Raw genomic sequence first — 20,901 nt, 5'->3', positions numbered from 1 at the left:
GACAGTGGCAATGAATAAATGGAATATAAAAGAAAAAACGGCTATCGTGACTGGTAACGTCGCTATTACGGCGCTTTGCTGCTTTGAGCACACATACACTTTGGTATTGCATGCTGCTCTGAAAATTCCAACAATTGTCCTCTTGCTTCGTCAGATGAGGCGTGTTGCAAAGATTTTCCCACTGTAGCAGTACACCTAGCTAGCCACGTGCTTAAAGAGAAGCCATGCTTATTGGACTTGCCAATCACTCCCGATGTGACTGGCATGCAATGCGCTTGTCTGCAACACATCCACCAGAGGTGCCCAGTCTTTTCTAATAGTTGATTGTCACGTAGGAATCTGCTGGCCTGGATATTCAGCTGTCCACACATCTGATTTAAGTGTCTAAGACACTGATTTCACTTAAAGAGGAGATAACATTTTATGCAAAATAGTAAAGTGCTTTTTCTGTAGAAAGCCTTAACAGGTGAATTAGCGCCATCTACTGGATTGGATGCCAAAAATAAGCCAAAATCTCCATATAGTATTTGAGCAGGATAGATACGCATAAGATGGATCTTGAGACTTCATGAATCAATATCAGATTGTTTAAATTAAAAATATGGTAAGTTTAAGCCGTTTTTTTCATGTTTGGATCCCTTTATCCTATTGTAAGCTGCAAGAGCAGACAAGGTATTTTTAAATTTTATAAAGAAACACTTCACTTTAGATTCCAATTTCAAGTGACAAATTAATATATAATATACCATGATTGTGAAGAAATAACTTTGACTTGAATAATACCAAAATTATCCTTAAATGCAGCGTTTCTCAACCTTTAAGTATTTACGACTCGAGTTTTCATAAGTTTTAATTGCTCCCCCCTAACATTTTTTTGAAATGTAGATGCATATTTTATTATACCTACTTAACATTTATCGACATTTATCTAACTCTATATTTATTGTTCTAGTATCAGAATGTAGTTTAAGTTAATTTGTTTTGGTTTCAACAGATGTTTTTTTCATGTTTTTGATTCTTGTTTTCTTTTTTTTTCACATCTTTGCCCCCCTTTTGTTACTTCGCACCCCCCCAGGGGTCCTGCCCCACAGGTTGAGAACCACTGCTTTAAAGTTCTGTCAAAATGTGAACTAACCAATAATGTTATCAGTTATGATAAAACACAAAATTTAATGGTGCACACTTCTACATGCATTTTGGTAGTTCAGGTAGAGATTAATTTTAGTGTAGGTTTTACATGTTTAAGCAAACTCTTATACATACTACTTTTTAAATTCTGATTTCCACATGTTAGATTTTGTTATATTTATTCAGATGTGGATATTTAAATGTTTTTTGTTTTTGTTTATAAGAGCCTTTGCTAAGCTTAAGTCCATTGCACTTCTTTGCTACTATGGAGTGCTATATTCATAGCAGGGAGTTTAACATAGAACCAAAAAGGAATTTTGAAAATATATTTTGTATACTGTCTTCAGCTGTCAGAATAGGCTCTATCCCAGAAAGCCGTAAACTTGTATTAAGTGAGCTTGTAAAAAGGATGGATGGTGTTTTGTCTCCTAACACCTTATTTAGAGTGGAAACAAGTGTAAGTGGTGCAAGGTTTATCCAGGATAGCAGAAATGAGTCTAGTTTAAACTATATTGTTTCTCTGTGCATTTATTTATTTATAAACTAGTGAAAAACTCCTGTGAAATTAAGATCAAGTTAAATTTTATTTCACAATTGGTGTTTGTTTAGAATATCTAGTAGGGAAAATGTTAAATATTATTCATTTGTAGTTTTAGACAAATGCTGAAAAAACTATTTTACATTCTTGATTAATAATCTGTAATAATGTTTGACGTAAAGTTTGATTATTTATGGTATAAATCAAAAAGGCAAAGACCTTTTCCTTTTTTCTAATTTTCCTTGCAATATACAGTATTTCCTGTTTTGTCTGTTAAAAAGTATAAATAAACAAGATGCCAAGTTATTATGTCTTTAGACTATTCTGCAAAAACATCAAAACTAGTTTAAAGTTGCAAGATTTGCTCTTTCAGCATACAGCCTCAAATTATACTTTATCTGAAGTCAAAAAAAAAAAACAACTTTTTTTTTTTTAAATGACTGCTTTATCTGCAGAAATGGGTGATTGTGGTCATGGCATAGTTGCACAGAATGCTTGCAAATTATACCACGTTGTCTGACTTTAAATGAAAAGCGTGACCTTAATTTTGTATGCAGAGGAAGAAACAAATGTCTTTTTTTTCTAAAATAGTTTGGTTTCTTGTAATCAGTTATCATATCCTTTCACAAATTCATTGGTCAAACAGTTCAAAAAAGAAGATGAAAATAAAAACCCACATACAATGTGACAAGTGTTGGTCTGCCTTTACCCATATGCTTCAGTTTTTTACATGGATATTTTGTCCAATTTTATAGTGTCTGCATTGAATCGTTCATTTCATTAATTTAGTGTTCCTCACCTTAAAGTTGCATTTTCTTTCATGTATTATGATCATGTACAATTCGTTGTTGGTAAAAAAAAAAAACAAATTCTAATAAGAGTGATATGTTGCTGAACAGATTAGCAATCTAGGTCATTGCCATTATATGATTCAGCGCTAATCAAATGGTATTTTATATGCCTTTATTTAGTTTGTATCTACTGTATACATAACCCTGATAAAAAGAAAATGTTTATAAGAAACATTTTTATTGTTGTTGTTTAGTCATTAATAGCATTTATGTTTTCTGTATTTGGCATATATTTGAAATGTCACAATAAATAGTGTTAGCAATAAGCTTTGAAATTATGGAAGTCATTATTTGATTAATTCTTTCATTTCATTATGCACAATGACTGGTTCCCATCACAACTTGTAGGTTTAATTTTTATCAGTACATGTTTGTGTGATTTTTTTGTAACATGCATGTCAAAGTAAATAAATATTATCCAGTATTTTATATATTCCTCATATCAATACATGTGAGATTCTGCACAGTCACACTTCATTATGCCCTGTATGTTTTTGCAGAGGATAAACGCCTTGATGGTGGATAAAGAATGTTAGGACATTTTGAGCTGACATCCCTTTATTCTCAGTTGAACTTGGACAGTATTAGTTGTGACACTGATAAACTGAATAACGATTCCAGGTAATACAAGCATTAAAGGTTGTAATTGACCACTTTTGAATTGGATTGCACAGAACAATGCAGGAATGGATTATGTAACTGTCTGTGTACCAAGGAGGGGTAATCAACGTAGTTCTTAGAAACTAACTCTTTCCAGGTAACTTATAAAGTGTCTATTGTACAGATCAGAGACATGGTACATCCCACTTGAGATTTTCGACTTTATGTGGGTTGTAGCTACAGGGTTGCATGTATTTTTTCAGTTAATACAATGGAATAGAAAGCTATGGGAAAAGTCAATGCATTAAATTGGAGCTTATATACTGGCAGCAAAAGACACAGGATGGAACCAGCCCTGGGCATGGTGCCAGTGCATACACACACCTATAATCATTCGTTTTGTGCCAGTTCGAACCTTGGGCTTTGAATCAGTCTTTCTTTACTTATTGTTGTGTATTAAAGTTTTTTGATTGAATCTGCATCATTTTCTTTGTAATAAGAGTTCTGATTCATTAGGTGCACAATTCACATCCTGTATTACACAATGGTAAACATTTTTAAACATTATTAATTATTATAACCATTTTTTAATTGAGCAGCTTTTTCTCTATCATTTATATATATATATATATATATATATATATATATATATATATATATATATATATATATATATATATATATATATATATATAATCTCACATTAGTTCAGTTTGGTTCTGACCTGACAGAGCCAGACAGTTGTGTGGAGCTAGCTCACGTCTTGAGCAGTGCTTGTTTTACAAACTTCATATTCTCTTTTATTAAACAGACAAATGTGTGTGAGTGTGTTTTTTTTTTTTTTTTTAAATGAAAGTACCAGAAAAATGTAATACAGTATATGTAAAATTCAAAACAAAATATCCAGACATTTAAATGTACTAAGTTTACATATAACAACTAGAAGTTTATAAAGTGCTACATTTTCAGAAATAGATATTTTTTAAAACTAAAATATGCGATTTTCTCAGAGTTAAGTTGATAGTCAGTGGTGGGAACTAAACTTGCTACTGTGTGGTTTATGACTTATTCATCTGCCTAGCCACAAGGCTTCTCACTCCTTATCTACAAATGATCTTTTATGTCTGCAGAAGTTTCACTGCTTTTCAATACCTGATTGTTCTTTCAGTTCTTTAGTGTTTTATGTAGACAAATGTTTTTCACTAAATAGTTATGATCTGGAATTAGGCTTTCATTAATTAAATAAATACTGTCAGTTATAGTTCAAATAGTGTGTACATTAATGAATTTATTAATATTTTATTAAAGTGCAAGGCACATGTAAGCATAAGTGGACACTGAGGGTGCATTTAAAGCCAGGTGCAAATGTGTTTCTCCAAATATTCTGTTTAGATACAATTTATATATGAAATGAACTGTAAGGAGTCTATGAGAAAGATGATTTAAATCACCCCAGATGCGACATGTTTAGTGTATTGATGAAGTGGTCCACTTTAAAAAGATAAATTTGATAGCCCTTTTTAGAGATTTGAGAGTTTTGCTGCTGTTTTTTAAAAAATATATATTTTTTTATAGTTTGCTGAGGCCCCTAGTGGGCTGGAGACTTCCCAGTTGACAATCCATGTATTAGTGTTAGAAACTTGAAGTGCTTGATGTCACTATATTCCATTTAAATATAAAATAGACAAAATTTTATTCTAGTACTATATAATGTACCATTTAACAAAATAGAAAGCTGCAAATAGTTTTGACCAATAGTTGTGCAACTTAAGTATAATCATTTAATCTCTTATGAATATATTTTCTATTAGAAAGTTGATTTTTTTTTTCACTTATTTTACATCAGAGCTGTTTTCCCTGATTGATGTTAGATCGCCACATTTCTCGTGTTTTTAAAACTAAATGTCAATATCAAGTATTGTCATATAAATTTGGTGGATTTTATTCATTAAAAAATACACGTTCCAGTCAGATATTGTTAAAATCGAGTATCAGTTAAAATTAAAGTAATGGTAATAGTAGCTTCTGTCTTATTTAATTTTTAAGCAATTGCTTGAAGTGCAGTTTGACTTTTCATACTACTTACAGTATATTTTTCCATATGTCAGATGGTTAAACAAAATAAGCAGCAGAGCATTCCCTAGTTTCACCCAGAATAATGAACAGTATTTACTGTAAATGTGGATCCCCAATCAGCAAGCTAAATGTCTGCTTGTTCATTCTTATTTTCATAGCCTTTACTTTATGGTTGCCTGCTCTGACCACTGTATTCTTCACCTGTAATTTACCTTTCACAGCTGTAGCCTACTCTTTATGTTATGATGATTCTTAAGACAGAAACTGCAACACATTGTGTAATTGCACATTGATTACGGGGTATAAAATCACAGTGCAGCACATTGTGACTTTTTTCCTAGTACTGTACTATATGTGATGTAAAAGTACTACACAAGGCTGCTGTAAATGATGTAAAAAAAAAAGCCAGTTTCCATTATGCATTAATGACTCCACTGATAGGCATAATTTTTATAATTTGTAATAGTTCACCACTGGCAAGTTTGAATGCAGTAAGGTCTAGATTGTGTTAATGCTGAAAAATGTAAAAGTAAAATGGGGAAAAAACATTTGGTATCAGGTTAAACATGAGTATTGCTTAAATTACACCCGTATTTTGGGTCCTTTGCAGCATTGAAAACAATTAACACCTTTTATATTTTATTTATTTAAGAACAAAATCTGGCAGGTTTTGCTTCAATTATGATTTTGTATCAATGCATCTTTTAACTTGCAATGTTGGGGATGCCTTTTGAGCTGTACCAATAAAATTTATCAGTTGTTTTATGTGCTGTGAAAGCTTGTGTGTGACATATGTTTTGTACCTGTTTCCTTCTCTTAACAAGCACTCTTACAGAAATTATTTAATTTTGTCGTTGCCCTTTAAGATTTAAACACGCAGACATGTTGGTAATATATATATATTTTTCCCTTGCAGACAGTAAAGAGGAAGTGGTGACATGTGAACTGTAGACACCTGCCAATGCCAGATGATGATTACTAACCACAGAGGCCAGTCTTAACTTGTGCAGAGCTACACCATCATAAAGAAATCCTGTCTTAGTGGCATTTGTTTTTTTCTTTTCTCCTCCAAATGCAGAGGAAACTTAACTGTTTCTCAGATACCAGAATCCAATATGGCCCTAACCATTTTTGGCATATTCTTGGGATTATTTCTTGAAGTTTCTACAAATGGACCTTATGGAGTTCCAAGGTCTTCATGGAAAAATCATGGTAAAAGCTGTTTTGCTTTCATTGTTTAATACAAAAGGACATGTACAATTTTGTATAATCTGTTAAATTGTTGAAGCTTTAATGGTCTGAATTTTAAAAATATGTCATGAATCGAAAAGTGTGACAGATTAGTTCTCTGTTCATTCTGAAAATGTTTTTTTGTTTTTGGCATTTGAACTAAGTGTAAGCAGTTTTAAAAATGGATAAACAGATCTTTGGAGGAAATTTAAGTTGATTGACTAAAGCACTGGGGTGTGAAAAGCAGGAAATTGTTTTCACCATGGCTTCCTTCTTAAATAGTGAAGCTAACAAAATTCTTTCAGCACCTCTACATCACTAAAACATATCCTACCATTGTTATACTAAAAGATTAATTTCAAAAGAGTCTGAATCAGTAAGCCTGAGAGTTGCATTTTTATATTTAAAGGTCTTTTTAGTAAACTGTAAAAGATTTAAGGGACAAAATAAACGGATGACAACATATTTACATGTGTAAATAATCATTAGAGTCAAGAAAAAGTCCAAGAATAACCTTCTGAGTGTTATTTTTTGCACCGATTTTTCCCCTTGGATATTTTCTCAAGAAGTGGTTTGCTTGTAAAAGAGATTATCATTTTTGAAAACCAATAGTAATGGAATTATTGGAAATTGTATGTAGGGATACTGTTGTTCATCAAAATTAAAACCAGCAACCGGCTATTTTAAAAAAACAAAAATGCATATTTTGTAAACATATTTTTATTACATTTACCACTGATGTTACTCCATCTAAATCAATATGCTCAAGGATATTACAGTGGAATGACTTATTTCATCTTGGATGTTTTCAGCATATTACTGTACTACATTAAAACGTTTTAAATGGCTATAGAGTAAAAGGTCTATTTGTAACTGCTCTCAAGTCACTTTGTAAACTTTAATGCATTGCTTTTAGGAAGGGTTACTAACTGAAACAGTGGTGTTTTATTGAAAACACATTTTTTCAAATTGTTTTATAAAAGAATACATTTTATCAAATTGGTAATGCATTAACAAATCGAATGGGGAGTTCCCATTAGCTCAGCAGAGTCAACTGGTGCCTTCTGACTTAAAGGCTTCAGGTTTGTGGCCAGCTTCTGTGCATGAGGCTGAGATAGGGAATGAGGAGTTGGGGCCTGAGCAGTTTTCAGACAGTGACACTACAATTTAAGGATGTTACAAAGAATTTCAAAGTTAACTTTGACCTTTTTATAAAATGAAAATCCATTGTTCAACTATCCATCTTCTGAAACTGCTTAATCTAATTTTAGAATAATGCAAAAGAATAAATCGGAATCACTAAATACACCTGTAGTTTTACATCTGTATATTTAAAATAATAATAATACAGTAGACATAACAGTCAGATACATTTTTTTAATGTTGCTTAATATTGCCTTGGAGGAGAGAGTGCCCTGAAAACCCTTACATATCAAAACATTCCATGAAGAGAAATTACATCTGCATTGAGAAACTGCATCATAACTAACATGCTCTGTGCCATGAAGTATGCTCTGAGAGAAAATTAAATCTGTACCAGCAGCCACAGATCCAAAGCAGGACAACCAAATTGGACCACAGGGAGCACTTATACACATAAAGTCTGGTATACCAGGCCAATGTGGCATCACAATTCACATATATATATATGTAACTGTGAATTTCTAGTCACAGTGATAAAAACTTGTGCCTCCAAGAATTAACCACCAGTGAGCACTCGGCTAGAAATACAATGCATACAATAACTATAAATGATGAAGAGCAAAGGTGGTTGCTTGGAAATTCTAGCAGTGTATATATATATATATATATATATATATATATATATATATATATATATATATATATATATATACACACAAGCAAAAGAACTGACTTGAACATTGCACTGTTTGCCTAGTTTTAACTATATATTCATATGAAATTAAGAAGGCCCTTTCACCTATTTGCTTTCCTTGGCAGTGTAGCCTGAGAACTAAGAAACTGGAATTTAAACCTACAATACTGAACATCTGTGCACCCAGTACCTGACTGGAAAGTTGTTATATAAAGTAAAACCTGTTTATTGTTTGTTTGCATGTTTCTATCACACCTGCCAAATGCATTATGTTGTCCTACATAAATTATAATGTAAAATAAAATGAATTGTGATGGAAAGGCAGTACCTTAAATGCAAAAACAATTACTTAACCAAGGGCATTCCATAATGGTTGTAGACTTAAGTGTTTTGTGTTTTTTTTTTAACAAGAAAAAAGACACAGTCACCCCAGTCAGCAAATGCACTTCTGAGTGTTTGAAGGCACACCACCAAACAGGCATGTTGCTATATTTTTGCAGACTGAAAGCAAATCAGGAACCCAAATGTTTAACAGGCACAGAGTACTATAAATAAGTTACAATTCGCACACTCTCTTTTGACTAGGAACTAAACAGGCCTCACTACACAAGTACTTGATAAAAGGGGCAGAAAAAATGATGTAGTTTCCTCCAGATTTTTAAAGTGAAAAAAGCATCTAACAGATATTAGATTAACTTAAGTAAAGATTTCAAAAAGAGATTATTAAAAGGTTACTGTAGAAAGGTTAAGATAGGACCAGAGCCAGTTTTTTCCACTTGTTGCCTGGTTGTTCCATCCACAAAAAAATCTTTGCATTTAATGGAATTTCATTGTAAAGAGTATATCCAACACCATGAAGTAATAAGCTTGTGACTTTTGTGTGGGATAATTTTTTTCTCCTCTTCATTTAACAGGAATCTGCTAAATAAATTAACCAGCTCTGTTTATTTTGCAGTAGTCACAATGTCACTATTTTCTATATTTACAGAGGTTAGTTTGAAAGAGTTTATTGAACCAGGAGTTTTTAATTATTCAACTTTGTTGCTAAATGAAGAAAAGAAAATATTGTATGTGGGAGCAAGAGAAGCAATCTTTGAGCTAAACTTGGAAAATATTGCTGTCAGAAATAAACAGGTAAACCTGACATATTGTGTGCAACAGTGTTAAATTCATATTGTGTAAGCTTGTTGGTTTGTTTGTTGGCTTGTTGACCTCATATGTTTTAGTAGTAGAATGCAAATATAATAAATGAGCAAGTTTAAATTGATTTCAAGAACGCTTTTGGTTGTTTTTAATACTTCTGGGTTATAAAGAGTGACGTTGTTTCCTGGAAAAACAGCATAAAGTATACAAGTGCAAAATGGTTACTTATTATTAATTGCAGTTACATGCATTTGTTAAATAATATGGGATACGAAATGCAGCTTCTAAAATTCTTTTAAAAGAATAATCACTTTCGCTTGTCAGTGTGCCTTCTTTAATTCTGTTTTCAGAAATTTTAACCAATTTCTTGATTGCAGAAGAGCAAAAGACAATCCAGAAAGCAACAGTTACCAGGCAAAATGCCACATTAAACAATGGTCTATCTCATCACACACACAACCACATTAAATGCAACAATTATTCAGCAAATGTTACTCTAATAATGCTGTATATGTACCAATGTGTAATTTTGTGATCTGAGACATTAATTTTAAGCACAATGGGAATAATATATAACCAGATTACCCTGGTACAGAAGAGTATAGTAGTGCCCAGGGTCTATATTTAATAGTTTTAATTCAGTAATATGTAGTTTAGTATTTATGCTTATGAAAGCAAATTAAATATAGTTCCATCACATGGTTTTGCTGTATTTGTTTTGATAGTCAAGCTTGAAGCTGGAAGTGTTTAAGACCATCTTACTCTTTAGTGTAACAGAGAGTACCCCTTTTAAGATTGATGGATTAACATGTTTAGAAATATCAGACTTTCACCTATTCTTTAACAAGTTCTGTTAGTAAAGTAATCTCATATGGCAAATTCCATATTTCCATTGTATGCTAAAAAGAAAATTGGCCAACATTCACAAAACTCCAGTTTTAGAGGATAACTGTAATCAGGTGATTAGACAAGCCTAAACAATGTTAGTGTTTGCATGGCTGCTAGAATATAAAACATTAAACATTTTGCTCTGATCTAAAGCTTAAGTCTTCTCTTCCTTTGGTAAATGTCAGATTTTATTAGTTCACCATAAGTCAAAGAAAAATATGACCAAGATAGTCTGGAGGAATTCAAAGTATCATTGGAGCAAAATTTATGACAAAACAACACTTCTGGAACTTAGTGCTTTTGACAGGCCAGTCTAAACTGAGGTTGTTTTCTTAAATTCAAAACTTGAGTCTGAACTATCTGGAGATGAATACATTTAAATTCCAACTCTCCATCCATTTTCACACATTTGCATATCTAGTATGCTGTCATTGAGAGTTGGTGCCTATCATAGCAACCCCAAATCATGGTAGGAAATTTGCTTGGAATGTTAGAATGAATTACTCACACACACTAGGCCAGTTCAGATGTATCTTCCATTTAAAAACACCATTCATGAATGAACAGAACATGTAAATCCAACATAGGAATCACTTAAATAAAGAATTAGATTGGTGCTGAAGTAGTGAGGTGGAAACTTTACCTGTTGTATCGTTGTAATAAGCAAACATAACAACCTGTTATATATTTTAAATGATGTACTATTTATTTAACCAACATTTCCTTGTGCATTGTCTTGTAATTTATTCAACAGTTTTTCTTATATAATGTTTTACAGGTATTGTGGAAAGTACCTGAAGGTAAACGAAAGGAGTGTGAAGTAAAGGGAAAATCTAAAGAGGTAATTGATAATTGACTGTCTGACATCTTTAATATTCTCAGTATTTCATCATTATACAAAATAAAAATCTGTCCATTTTCTGTCCTGCATATCGAGTTCAAGGTTGCAGGAGAATGGCGGCAACAACAATATTTATTTATATAGCACATTTTCATACAAAAAAGTAGTTCAAAATGCTTAACATAATGAAGAAAAATAAAAGACAAAATAAGAAATTAAAATAAGGCAATATTAGTTAACATAGAAAAAGAGAAAGGTCCAATGGCCAGGAGGGACAGAAAAAACAACAAAAAAACTCCAGACGGCTGGAGAAAAAAATAAAATCTGCAGGGGTTCCAGGCCACGAGACCGCCCAGTCCCCTCTGGGCATTCTACCTAACATAAATGAAATAGTCCTCTTTGTATTTAGGGTTCTGACGGACAGACTTGATGATGATGGTCATGCAGACTTCTGGCTTTTAATACATCACTGTTGGAGCATCACGGTGCTTTGAGTAGATGGTGGTGGTGCAAGGCATATTGCAAAAGGGATTCACTTTCCTCAGGATAGTCATTTACTTTTAGACTATCAGATATTACATTAGCCTCTTTGATATAAAGCAGGAATAGTACAAAAAGGCATGAAAAATGTGCAGCTTGAAGAAAAAATCAACCACAACTAACTTTTATGAAAACACATGAACAATGCTCTAATATTTGGAAAGTGATTTGTCACAATTTAAACTTTTAATATCAGCAGAATTCTCAAGCCACTGTTAAAGTATGTAAAATTGTCTGCCTTAGCACAAACAGTCCTTTAAACATGGTTACACTCTACAACTTTTCTGATTTAAGTTGTAACCTTCTTTTATTTGATATTAAGGAGTTCTCGGTGTAGATGTTGACAGCCCATGCCCATTACCATTGGCTGCATAGTATTATACCACTAGCAACTCAATCATAGCTCCCTGCAGCTTGCTATCAAGTCAAGTCAAGTTGGGGAGCATGCACTGGTACAATGCATTGCTGCACCCAGTACATGACAAAACAACTCGGGATCCCAGTTGGCAACCCCCCAGGCAGACGCGCAGTCCAGTCCCACCCTCCAGAAATGACCCTCTATCTGCCGCAGCCAGGTGTTGCGTGGTCGACCCCTTGGCCTGGTCCAGCCACTCGGGTCCTCAACAATGAGGATCTTACGAGCTGGATCACCCTCGGGGGAAACACACCACATGGCCGTAGATAGTGGATAGTGTCCAGTGCTATGATCATATCAAAATGGTTTTATTGCAGTGAATTTCTAGTCACAGTGAAAAAAACTTGTGCCTCCAAGAATTAACCACCAGTGAGCACTCGGCTAGAAATACAATGCATACAATAACTATAAATGATGAAGAGCAAAGGTGGTTGCTTGGAAATTCTAGCAGTGTTTTGGCCTGTGTAAAAGGAGGAGAAAAATGAAGAACGTTAGCTCCACCACAAATGTCTGTTTGGCATGGAAGAGAGAAACAGTGGTCTGAGATTGCAACGTATTGTGCTTCTTGTTGACTAGCAAACAAAATAAGAACATCACCGCACTTTCAGGGTGCAGTACGATACTTGGAACCAAGGTGAAAAGTTGTGAGGTATCATGATATTAATCACCTTTGTTAGTTGTAGAATTTGACATCCTCAGAGGTAAAGAGATTCAGGAACTCCAGGCATTAAATGACACATGCTTTCCAACTAGTACAGTAGTTGTTTGAAGTCCTGTAGTGTGGTGCCAGCCTAAGTTATGATGTCATTGGCCGACTTTCAGGAACAGCAGAAATCTGGTGAGAAAGGTCTATGCCACATTTAAAAATCCAGGTGAAATGGTAGAGTATGGAGCAGAGTTTTAGCTAAACTCTGACAATCATGGAGCAGGGCATCTTTAGTTGTAAGGCTATAGCACTGTCCAGTCAATGTTAAAATTCTGTGGCACTTTTCACACTTTGTGTTTACATTCTTTTCTTTATTTAGGCTGTTGCCTTTTCCTTTATTTATTTTCATAAATGTGAAGAAAAAAGGAGAACTTTAAAATTATTTATTGATAGCAAATTTTACATGGAAATGTTGGTTTCTTCGTCATTTCAGTTATTGCATGAATTACATATTCATTTAACATGGCAAAAGGGAGCACTTGAAATGTACTTAATATTGAAATATGTTTATTGTTTACACTAAAGTGTAATACAGGAATTTTGGACAAATTAATGTTCATGCTGTTTCAGTTATTGTACTTTGTGTAATAACCCCTGGTCAAAAGATTCAGGCTCAAGATTTTTTTGTGCTTTAACCAAAGAATCCCTTGAAAAGGTCTAAACAGTATAACCTTTAAGTTTTCTGCCTTGTAATGATATCCTCACTGCTTTTAAAGAGCTTGTGGATACTGTGTTGGCCAGTGTGCTTGGAGTGGACATGCAACGTGTGTTCCAGGATTTGTTGTTTTAATGGGAGTTTCCTGTGGCACTTAACAACAAAAAACATGCATAGGCATAGTATGGTGCAGTAATTTGCCCGTTCTGTTGTGAACTAAAACAATAAATATGTCTGTTTGTCTGAGATCTTAAACAACTCGCTCTATGTGGTTTCTGTCTTTGTCTCACACGTCTGTGTTCTCATTACAATGTTTTCCATTCTGAGCCAGAAGCATCCAAATCAAGATATGTCCAGTTTAATTGCCACCTGTAATAATTGATACTGGTAAATGGACTGGTGCCACATTTAAAGTTTTTTTCTTATAAACTGCACATAATGTGATGCTATAAATTGCACAGTATGTTTTCTTTACATGGATTTGTGTTGTCACTCTGTTTGTTTGTGGTGTTTCTCCTTGCATTTGTTCTGTTTTTCAAGATTTGTTTGAATGCTGTAAATTGCATAGTACAATTACCCTTTATTAGCTGCATACATGTTTCCTCCTCATATTTGTCTTTCTTGCATTTATTATGCCAACCTTTGTGTATGTACTTATTTGTAATTTGTTTAGGATAAAAACAGCGACTGAATGAATAACAATAATTAACTACTCAGTCATCATTACAATACATTTAATACATTCAGTTATTTCGTTTGTAAAACATGTAAAGACTAGCAGGGCCCAAGGTTATGTAAAAAAGATACTGGCAATGGCATTACTTTTTCCTGTTTTTCCCTCTTATTACATCATTTGTTGCATGTGTGGTATCTAAAATTCACCTGTGCGAAAGGCCTTCAAGTTCCTCCTTATACTCTGAAATTTTAAATAATAGAACAACAGGTTTTGCCATTTGTAAGGAAGAATAGAACTAAACCATAATGGGGTACATTCATAGCAGTTTGCATTTTAAAAAGGAAAAAAAGTAATGTCCCATCATCTTGTTGTTGCGAATTTTATGCACTGTATGCTAGAAAGCTGTAATTCATAGAGTTAAAATCCCTGTATTAGTACTTATATGAGGGTGCATGAGTGTACCTTGTAATGGCCTGCTACACCATTCTGGGTTGGTTTCTGCCCACATCAATTGCTTTTGGAATAGACTTCATCCCTGCTTACCCATAACTACATTAAGTGGGTTGCCTGGATGGATCATTTCTTGTTACTGCTAAATACCTCTGCTATTGGTGGAGCGGTCAGTCTAATTATTTTCTTTCTTTATTCTAACAATTAGGACACAGATACATAAGGTTTTTCTGATTTTTGACAAAAAGTCTGGTTTATGTGTGTAAATTTATTTTACAAAACATCAGCAGGTGCTCAGGAACAAATATGTTGTCAGCTACATTCAACACATGAATCTTTCTTAGGGCAAAATATTAAACTGCATCTTCATCATAGATGTAGCTACATATACCATGGAACTGAGAGGAAACAAGATTTCTGTTTTTGTATATCCATTGTCAGCATGCTTATTAAAATACATTGAAACTATCTTGTCTAAAATGATCAAGTGTTCTGTTTTCTGGTGCCTGTGGCTTAAAAAGGAGATGGGAAGCAGTTCTGCAAGTTTGAAAACATCTTTTCTTTTGTATTCTATTTATTGTAACAATGTTATTGTCATTTTGATGAAACATTTTCTCAAACAGCTTTACTCACATTTGAAAGCATTCTTAGAGTATCTGCTTTTGGTATTTAATTTCAGACTGAATGCCTTAATTACATACGGGTCCTTCAGATGCAGAATACTAGTCATCTATTTGTCTGTGGGACACATGCATTTCAGCCATCATGCGATTATCTGGTTAGTATTTTTTTTTTTTTTTTGTATACCTGTGTTTTCCTGTTTCACAAAATAACAAGGGTTTCTTCCCTTTATTTTTGAAAATCATAGTCAATTCAAGATTTCAAATTGGAAAATAGAACTGAAGATGGACGAGGAAAGTGTTCATTTGATCCAGCCCAAAGCTTCACATCTGTAATGGTTGGCAAGTATCTGCTTGTTTAGTTGCTGAGATACTCCTTTTTGAATTAAAATATAACTTCCTTTGGTGAACTGCCTTTCTACATACCTGTATATTTTATTAATAAAGGCTTTTAATGTCAATGTTTTATCTCAGAAGTGCAATCATTTGTTTTGTCATGTTAGATATTTTTAGATACATTTGGTGCCTTTCTGTGATATATTTTTTTTCTCTTCTAATTGTAGATGGTGACCTTTACTCTGGAACTGTATACAATTTCTTAGGAAGTGAGCCCATTATCTACAGGAGCTCAACACAGGCTTCACTGAGGACAGAATATTCCATATCTTGGCTTAATGGTAAAAAAAAAAAATAATAATAATAATCTACCTGAAGGATTGTTATCTAAAACACTTTGATTTAGGAGAAAAGCCCTGAAGTGATTTCAGAATTTTCATATGTAATTGTTAGGAACACAGTTAACTCATACTGTATATTCATGCATTATGATTCTTCTAAATGTTTCCTTTTAATTGAATTTTAAGTCCTTAATGAATTTTATTGTCCTAGTTAATATAAAGAAAATCTACTGCTTTTTATTTAAGAATTTATTTTTTTTAACGTGATTTCCTTAAAGGTCACACATAGTTAAAACTTTTAGTTTATGTCTTACTTAGGGATAATGCATACATAGTACTTTTGTTAAATTGCCAGTAATCTACCTTTTTGAGCTTTGCAGTTTATCTAATTTGTTGCTTTGTTTAATTAAATTGGGAGTTACATTGATATCAGATTATATGGCTTAAAGCGACAGTACTTAATAATTTATCTCTATATACAATCATTTTAGAGCAATTTGTTTATTTTTTAATGTTGCTAGAAGCCAGAGGCTTCTCTTGTAACTGTTAGGTGAAAATTCGATGTGGCATGTCTGTGCCATAGGACATAAATGCATGTTATTAACCCTTTTTTATTTAATTAGAAACTTCGTTTTTATTGCTTATTCAGGTGGAGTTTTTACCCAGTTTATTCCCAAATTTCTAATGTAGGTTGTTGACGTTAGAATTTTTGTCAGTTTAACAAGGTAATTGAGGTTTATTTCAGTTAGTAGTTGTAAAAGAATATATTACAACCTTTTGCTTTATGAATTTTAGTAGTTTACATGTAGAAAAAATTGACGGTATCAAATTTTTCACCTATGTAGCCATGACAGATTTTACAAGGCATAGAGGTACCATTGAATAAACTTTCAGATATAAATATTACAATTTGAATTAACTAACATCAATACCAACTTTTATTTAAAATATTTCAAACTACATGCTTTCAAAAAAGGTGGTTAGTAGAAATGTGGGTATGGTACTACAGATGTGGAATTGATACAATGCTTTAACTTCAGGTTGAAGATCACTGACCCTTTTGAAACAAGTTCATATTGAATTTTTCCAACGTGACTAGATTTTCATTTGTAAATATTGTGATTTGTATGTTTTGTTCTGTGTCAAACTACTTTTTGCCTCCTTTAAAAATAATGCCTTTATTATTCTTTTGAATCGTGAGATTCTTACCATTTTGGATTTTCTTTTTTTAATGAGAAGTAGGACAACCTCAACAATTATAATAGCTTAATATTTGAACTATGTGCATTGCTGTGACAGTATAATATGCTGCCCACTTGTCATCTCCCTGCATTTTCTGTCCATTATTTCAGTCATATCAATACAAATCCACATATCAAGGTTTGTTTTCTTTCTCTTGTCTTTTCAGCTGCTACATATTAAATAGAAAATTACTAATGTTATTTTATTTGTTTTCCATGCATGATTATTTTGTTATGTATCACATTAATAAAGTATTCACACAGTAGGTCATTATTCTAATTAAACTAGACACAAGTACAGTGCTTTTTACTTTACAATGAGCAAATGTACATGAATAAGTTGATGGATTGTGTACCTCTGTATTTTTCAGCAGACGGACATTCTAACTTCATATGTCTTTTGTGCCTTATCTGCTTGTGTTAAACTTTTACAGTCCTATAGTTTTTTAGCCTATTTCCCAGTCTTAGTCATCTTGTACATCTAATACACATGAAAATTGCAAAGTAACATTTCGGTGGAGAAATTATTAATATTTATTTTCTCCAAGGCTATTTTCAAACTGCAGAATTTTTATGAATTCCCTATACATATTGTCTTAGGTCATTAATAATCATAAAAAGGCAGTCACTTTTCTATACAAAGGTGTCTGAACAGGAGTCCTTGGAGGGCCACAGTGGCTGTAGGGTTTCATTCCAATCAGTTCTGTAATTTAAAGCCAGGCCTAGCAGATAACTAAACTTGGTAGTTAATGATATGGCTTGTTAGTGCTTTCATTCATTCAGGGCAAATCTTTATCACATTGTAGATTTTTTGTTTTCTGAGAACATTATCCATATATTTAATGGTCCTTCCCCTCTCTCTTGTCTATGACAGAACACTGTATTAACAAAGATACTTCATAATGCATGCACACAGGTTGAGTTGGATGCTTTCTAGCTGGAGAGCTAGCGGTTCCTTTTTTGCACAACCTCATTAACTGATTGGTTGAAAGCAGGCAACAATTAAAACCTAAATGCAGCTGATTAAAACTACAATAGGAAATTAATCGTAACAAGCAAGTTAACTAAAACTGTGCCCAAAACACTTTTTGCTTTAGTAGTAAGTACAGTGGTGTGAAAAACTATTTGCCCCCTTACTGATTTCTTATTCTTTTGCATGTTTGTCACACAAAATGTTTCTGATCATCAAACACATTTAACCATTAGTCAAATATAACACAAGTAAACACAAAATGCAGTTTGTAAATGGTGGTTTTTATTATTTAGGGAGAAAAAAAAATCCCAACCTACATGGCCCTGTGTGAAAAAGTAATTGCCCCCTGAACCTAATAACTGGTTGGGCCACCCTTAGCAGCAATAACTGCAATCAAGCGTTTGCGATAACTTGCAATGAGTCTTTTACAGCGCTCTGGAGGAATTTTGGCCCACTCATCTTTGCAGAATTGTTGTAATTCAGCTTTATTTGAGGGTTTTTTAGCATGAACCGCCTTTTTAAGGTCATGCCATAGCATCTCAATTGGATTCAGGTCAGGACTTTGACTAGGCCACTCCAAAGTCTTCATTTTATTTTTCTTCAGCCATTCAGAGGTGGATTTGCTGGTGTGTTTTGGGTCATTGTCCTGTTGCAGCACCCAAGATCGCTTCAGCTTGAGTTGACGAACAGATGGCGGACATTCTCCTTCAGGATTTTTTGGTAGACAGTAGAATTCATGGTTCCATCTATCACAGCAAGCCTTCCAGGTCCTGAAGCAGCAAAACAACCCCAGACCATCACACTACCACCACCATATTTTACTGTTGGTATGATGTTCTTTTTCTGAAATGCTGTGTTCCTTTTATGCCAGATGTAACGGGACATTTGCCTTCCAAAAAGTTCAACTTTTGTCTCATCAGTCCACAAGGTATTTTCCCAAAAGTCTTGGCAATCATTGAGATGTTTCTTAGCAAAATTGAGACGAGCCCTAATGTTCTTTTTGCTTAACAGTGGTTTGCGTCTTGGAAATCTGCCATGCAGGCCATTTTTGCCCAGTGTCTTTCTTATGGTGGAGTCGTGAAAACTCACCTTAATTGAGGCAAGTGAGGCCTGCAGTTCTTTAGACGTTGTCCTGGGGTCTTTTGTGACCTCTCGGATGAGTCGTCTCTGCGCTCTTGGGGTAATTTTGGTCGGCCGGCCACTCCTGGAGAGGTTCAGCACTGTTCCATGTTTTTGCCATTTGTGGATAATGGCTCTCACTGTGGTTCGCTGGAGTCCCAAAGCTTTAGAAATGGCTTTATAACCTTTACCAGACTGATAGATCTCAATTACTTCTGTTCTCATTTGTTCCTGAATTTCTTTGGATCTTGGCATGATGTCTAGCTTTTGAGGTGCTTTTGGTCTACTTCTCTGTGTCAGGCAGCTCCCATTTAAGTGATTTCTTGATTGAAACAGGTGTGGCAGTAATCAGGCCTGGGGGTGTCTACGGAAATTGAACTCAGGTGTGACACACCACAGTTAGGTTATTTTTTAACAAGGGGGCAATTACTTTTCACACAGGGCCATGTAGGTTTGGATTTTTCTTCTCTCTAAATAATAAAAACCATCATTTAAAAACTGCATTTTGTGTTTACTTGTGTTATATTTGACTAATGGTTAAATGTGTTTGATGATCAGAAACATTTTGTGTGACAAACATGCAAAAGAATAAGAAATCAGGAAGGGGGCAAATAGTTTTTCACACCACTGTAAATGGGTTCTAATTAAGAAATTGGGTGAGGTTAAAACCTGTAGTCACTGCAGCTCTCCAGGATATAAATGAAAAGCCCTGTGTTAGAATATAAACACCTAAAGGCTATGCTGTTGTGGAAAATGATTAAACTTTATTAGAATGTGACATAGTAATGAGCACATCATCATTTGATATTATGTCCTTTTTTATTTATTGCTTGTTTGCTTTATTTACATAAGCTGTTGCATTGTACAGCATTGTGTAATACATTTCTTTGTTAAAGTCGCTATATAAAATGAACAATAATTAATTAGGGAATAAAGGATATAATTCCTTTGTTTTAAAGTGAACAAGAATCTCAATAATTTATATTATTTTTTTATCAGGAAAGTTAATTTAACATTGTTTTGTAACTCCTGAGTTACTCAGAGCTGTAAAATACTTTAAAATAGAAAGACATTTTTAATGTGCTGTGTTGCAAATATAAGTTTTACTACATCAAGTACTTGAAGTTGCATACATTTCATGATTTTAATTCTGTGCCAAAGACTGATATGCCATTCAACAGAATTGCGGGACCTTAGCGTGATTCACATACTAGTCTTTTGATTTGCCTTAACCAACGGGCTAGTATTAGTGTTTTGTTGTTGTTTTGATATTGTTGTCAACCCTCAATATCAAAACTTTGGCAGGTACTAAGATTCCACAGAATATTCTGGTTTTCACATTACAGACCAGGAAAATTCTATATGGTATATATGACAAAAAATCTTATAAACACTTTTAAACACATTTAAAAAGTTATTAGTGGATAAATTTGTTTCACTTTAAACTTTTTAAAAGTGTTATTATAATAATGGGTTTCAAGTAACATTCTTCCGTTAGAAAAAGAGGCAAACTATTGACTTGGGATATAATGTAGAAAGGGAGGCTTAAATTCATATTAATATATGTAAACCACTTACCATCATTTTTAAAACCACCCTTAACTTTCAACTTTTAAATTACTTTATCTTGCCTTTGTATGTTCCTTCAGACTTAAGTAAAGTGGTAGTGGATTGACTCCATGAGTCATTTAAGCTGA

General features: G+C 33.5%; 1 protein-coding gene across 3 annotated transcripts in view; it reads left to right on the top strand.

Annotated features, from left to right (window-relative positions):
• The window catches only part of sema4d (sema domain, immunoglobulin domain (Ig), transmembrane domain (TM) and short cytoplasmic domain, (semaphorin) 4D), a 138,973-nt gene that overhangs the window by 78,082 nt on the left and 39,990 nt on the right, over positions 1 to 20,901 (top strand). For 2 of the 3 annotated variants that reach the window (XM_039759466.1, XM_039759464.1), the window contains exons 4-9: positions 6,272 to 6,405; positions 9,249 to 9,394; positions 11,070 to 11,132; positions 15,254 to 15,352; positions 15,443 to 15,536; positions 15,758 to 15,871. In XM_039759466.1, coding sequence (XP_039615400.1) covers positions 6,272 to 6,405; positions 9,249 to 9,394; positions 11,070 to 11,132; positions 15,254 to 15,352; positions 15,443 to 15,536; positions 15,758 to 15,871 — 650 coding nt within the window. Of the gene's footprint in view, positions 1 to 6,109; positions 6,406 to 9,248; positions 9,395 to 11,069; positions 11,133 to 15,253; positions 15,353 to 15,442; positions 15,537 to 15,757; positions 15,872 to 20,901 lie in introns of all 3 variants that reach the window. The other variant, XM_039759465.1, reaches the window with a different exon arrangement.

The sequence above is a fragment of the Polypterus senegalus genome, chromosome 7 (genome assembly GCF_016835505.1).
Source record: "Polypterus senegalus isolate Bchr_013 chromosome 7, ASM1683550v1, whole genome shotgun sequence".
Classification (NCBI taxonomy): domain Eukaryota; kingdom Metazoa; phylum Chordata; class Cladistia; order Polypteriformes; family Polypteridae; genus Polypterus; species Polypterus senegalus.
This window is presented reverse-complemented; position numbering and strand designations above follow the sequence as displayed.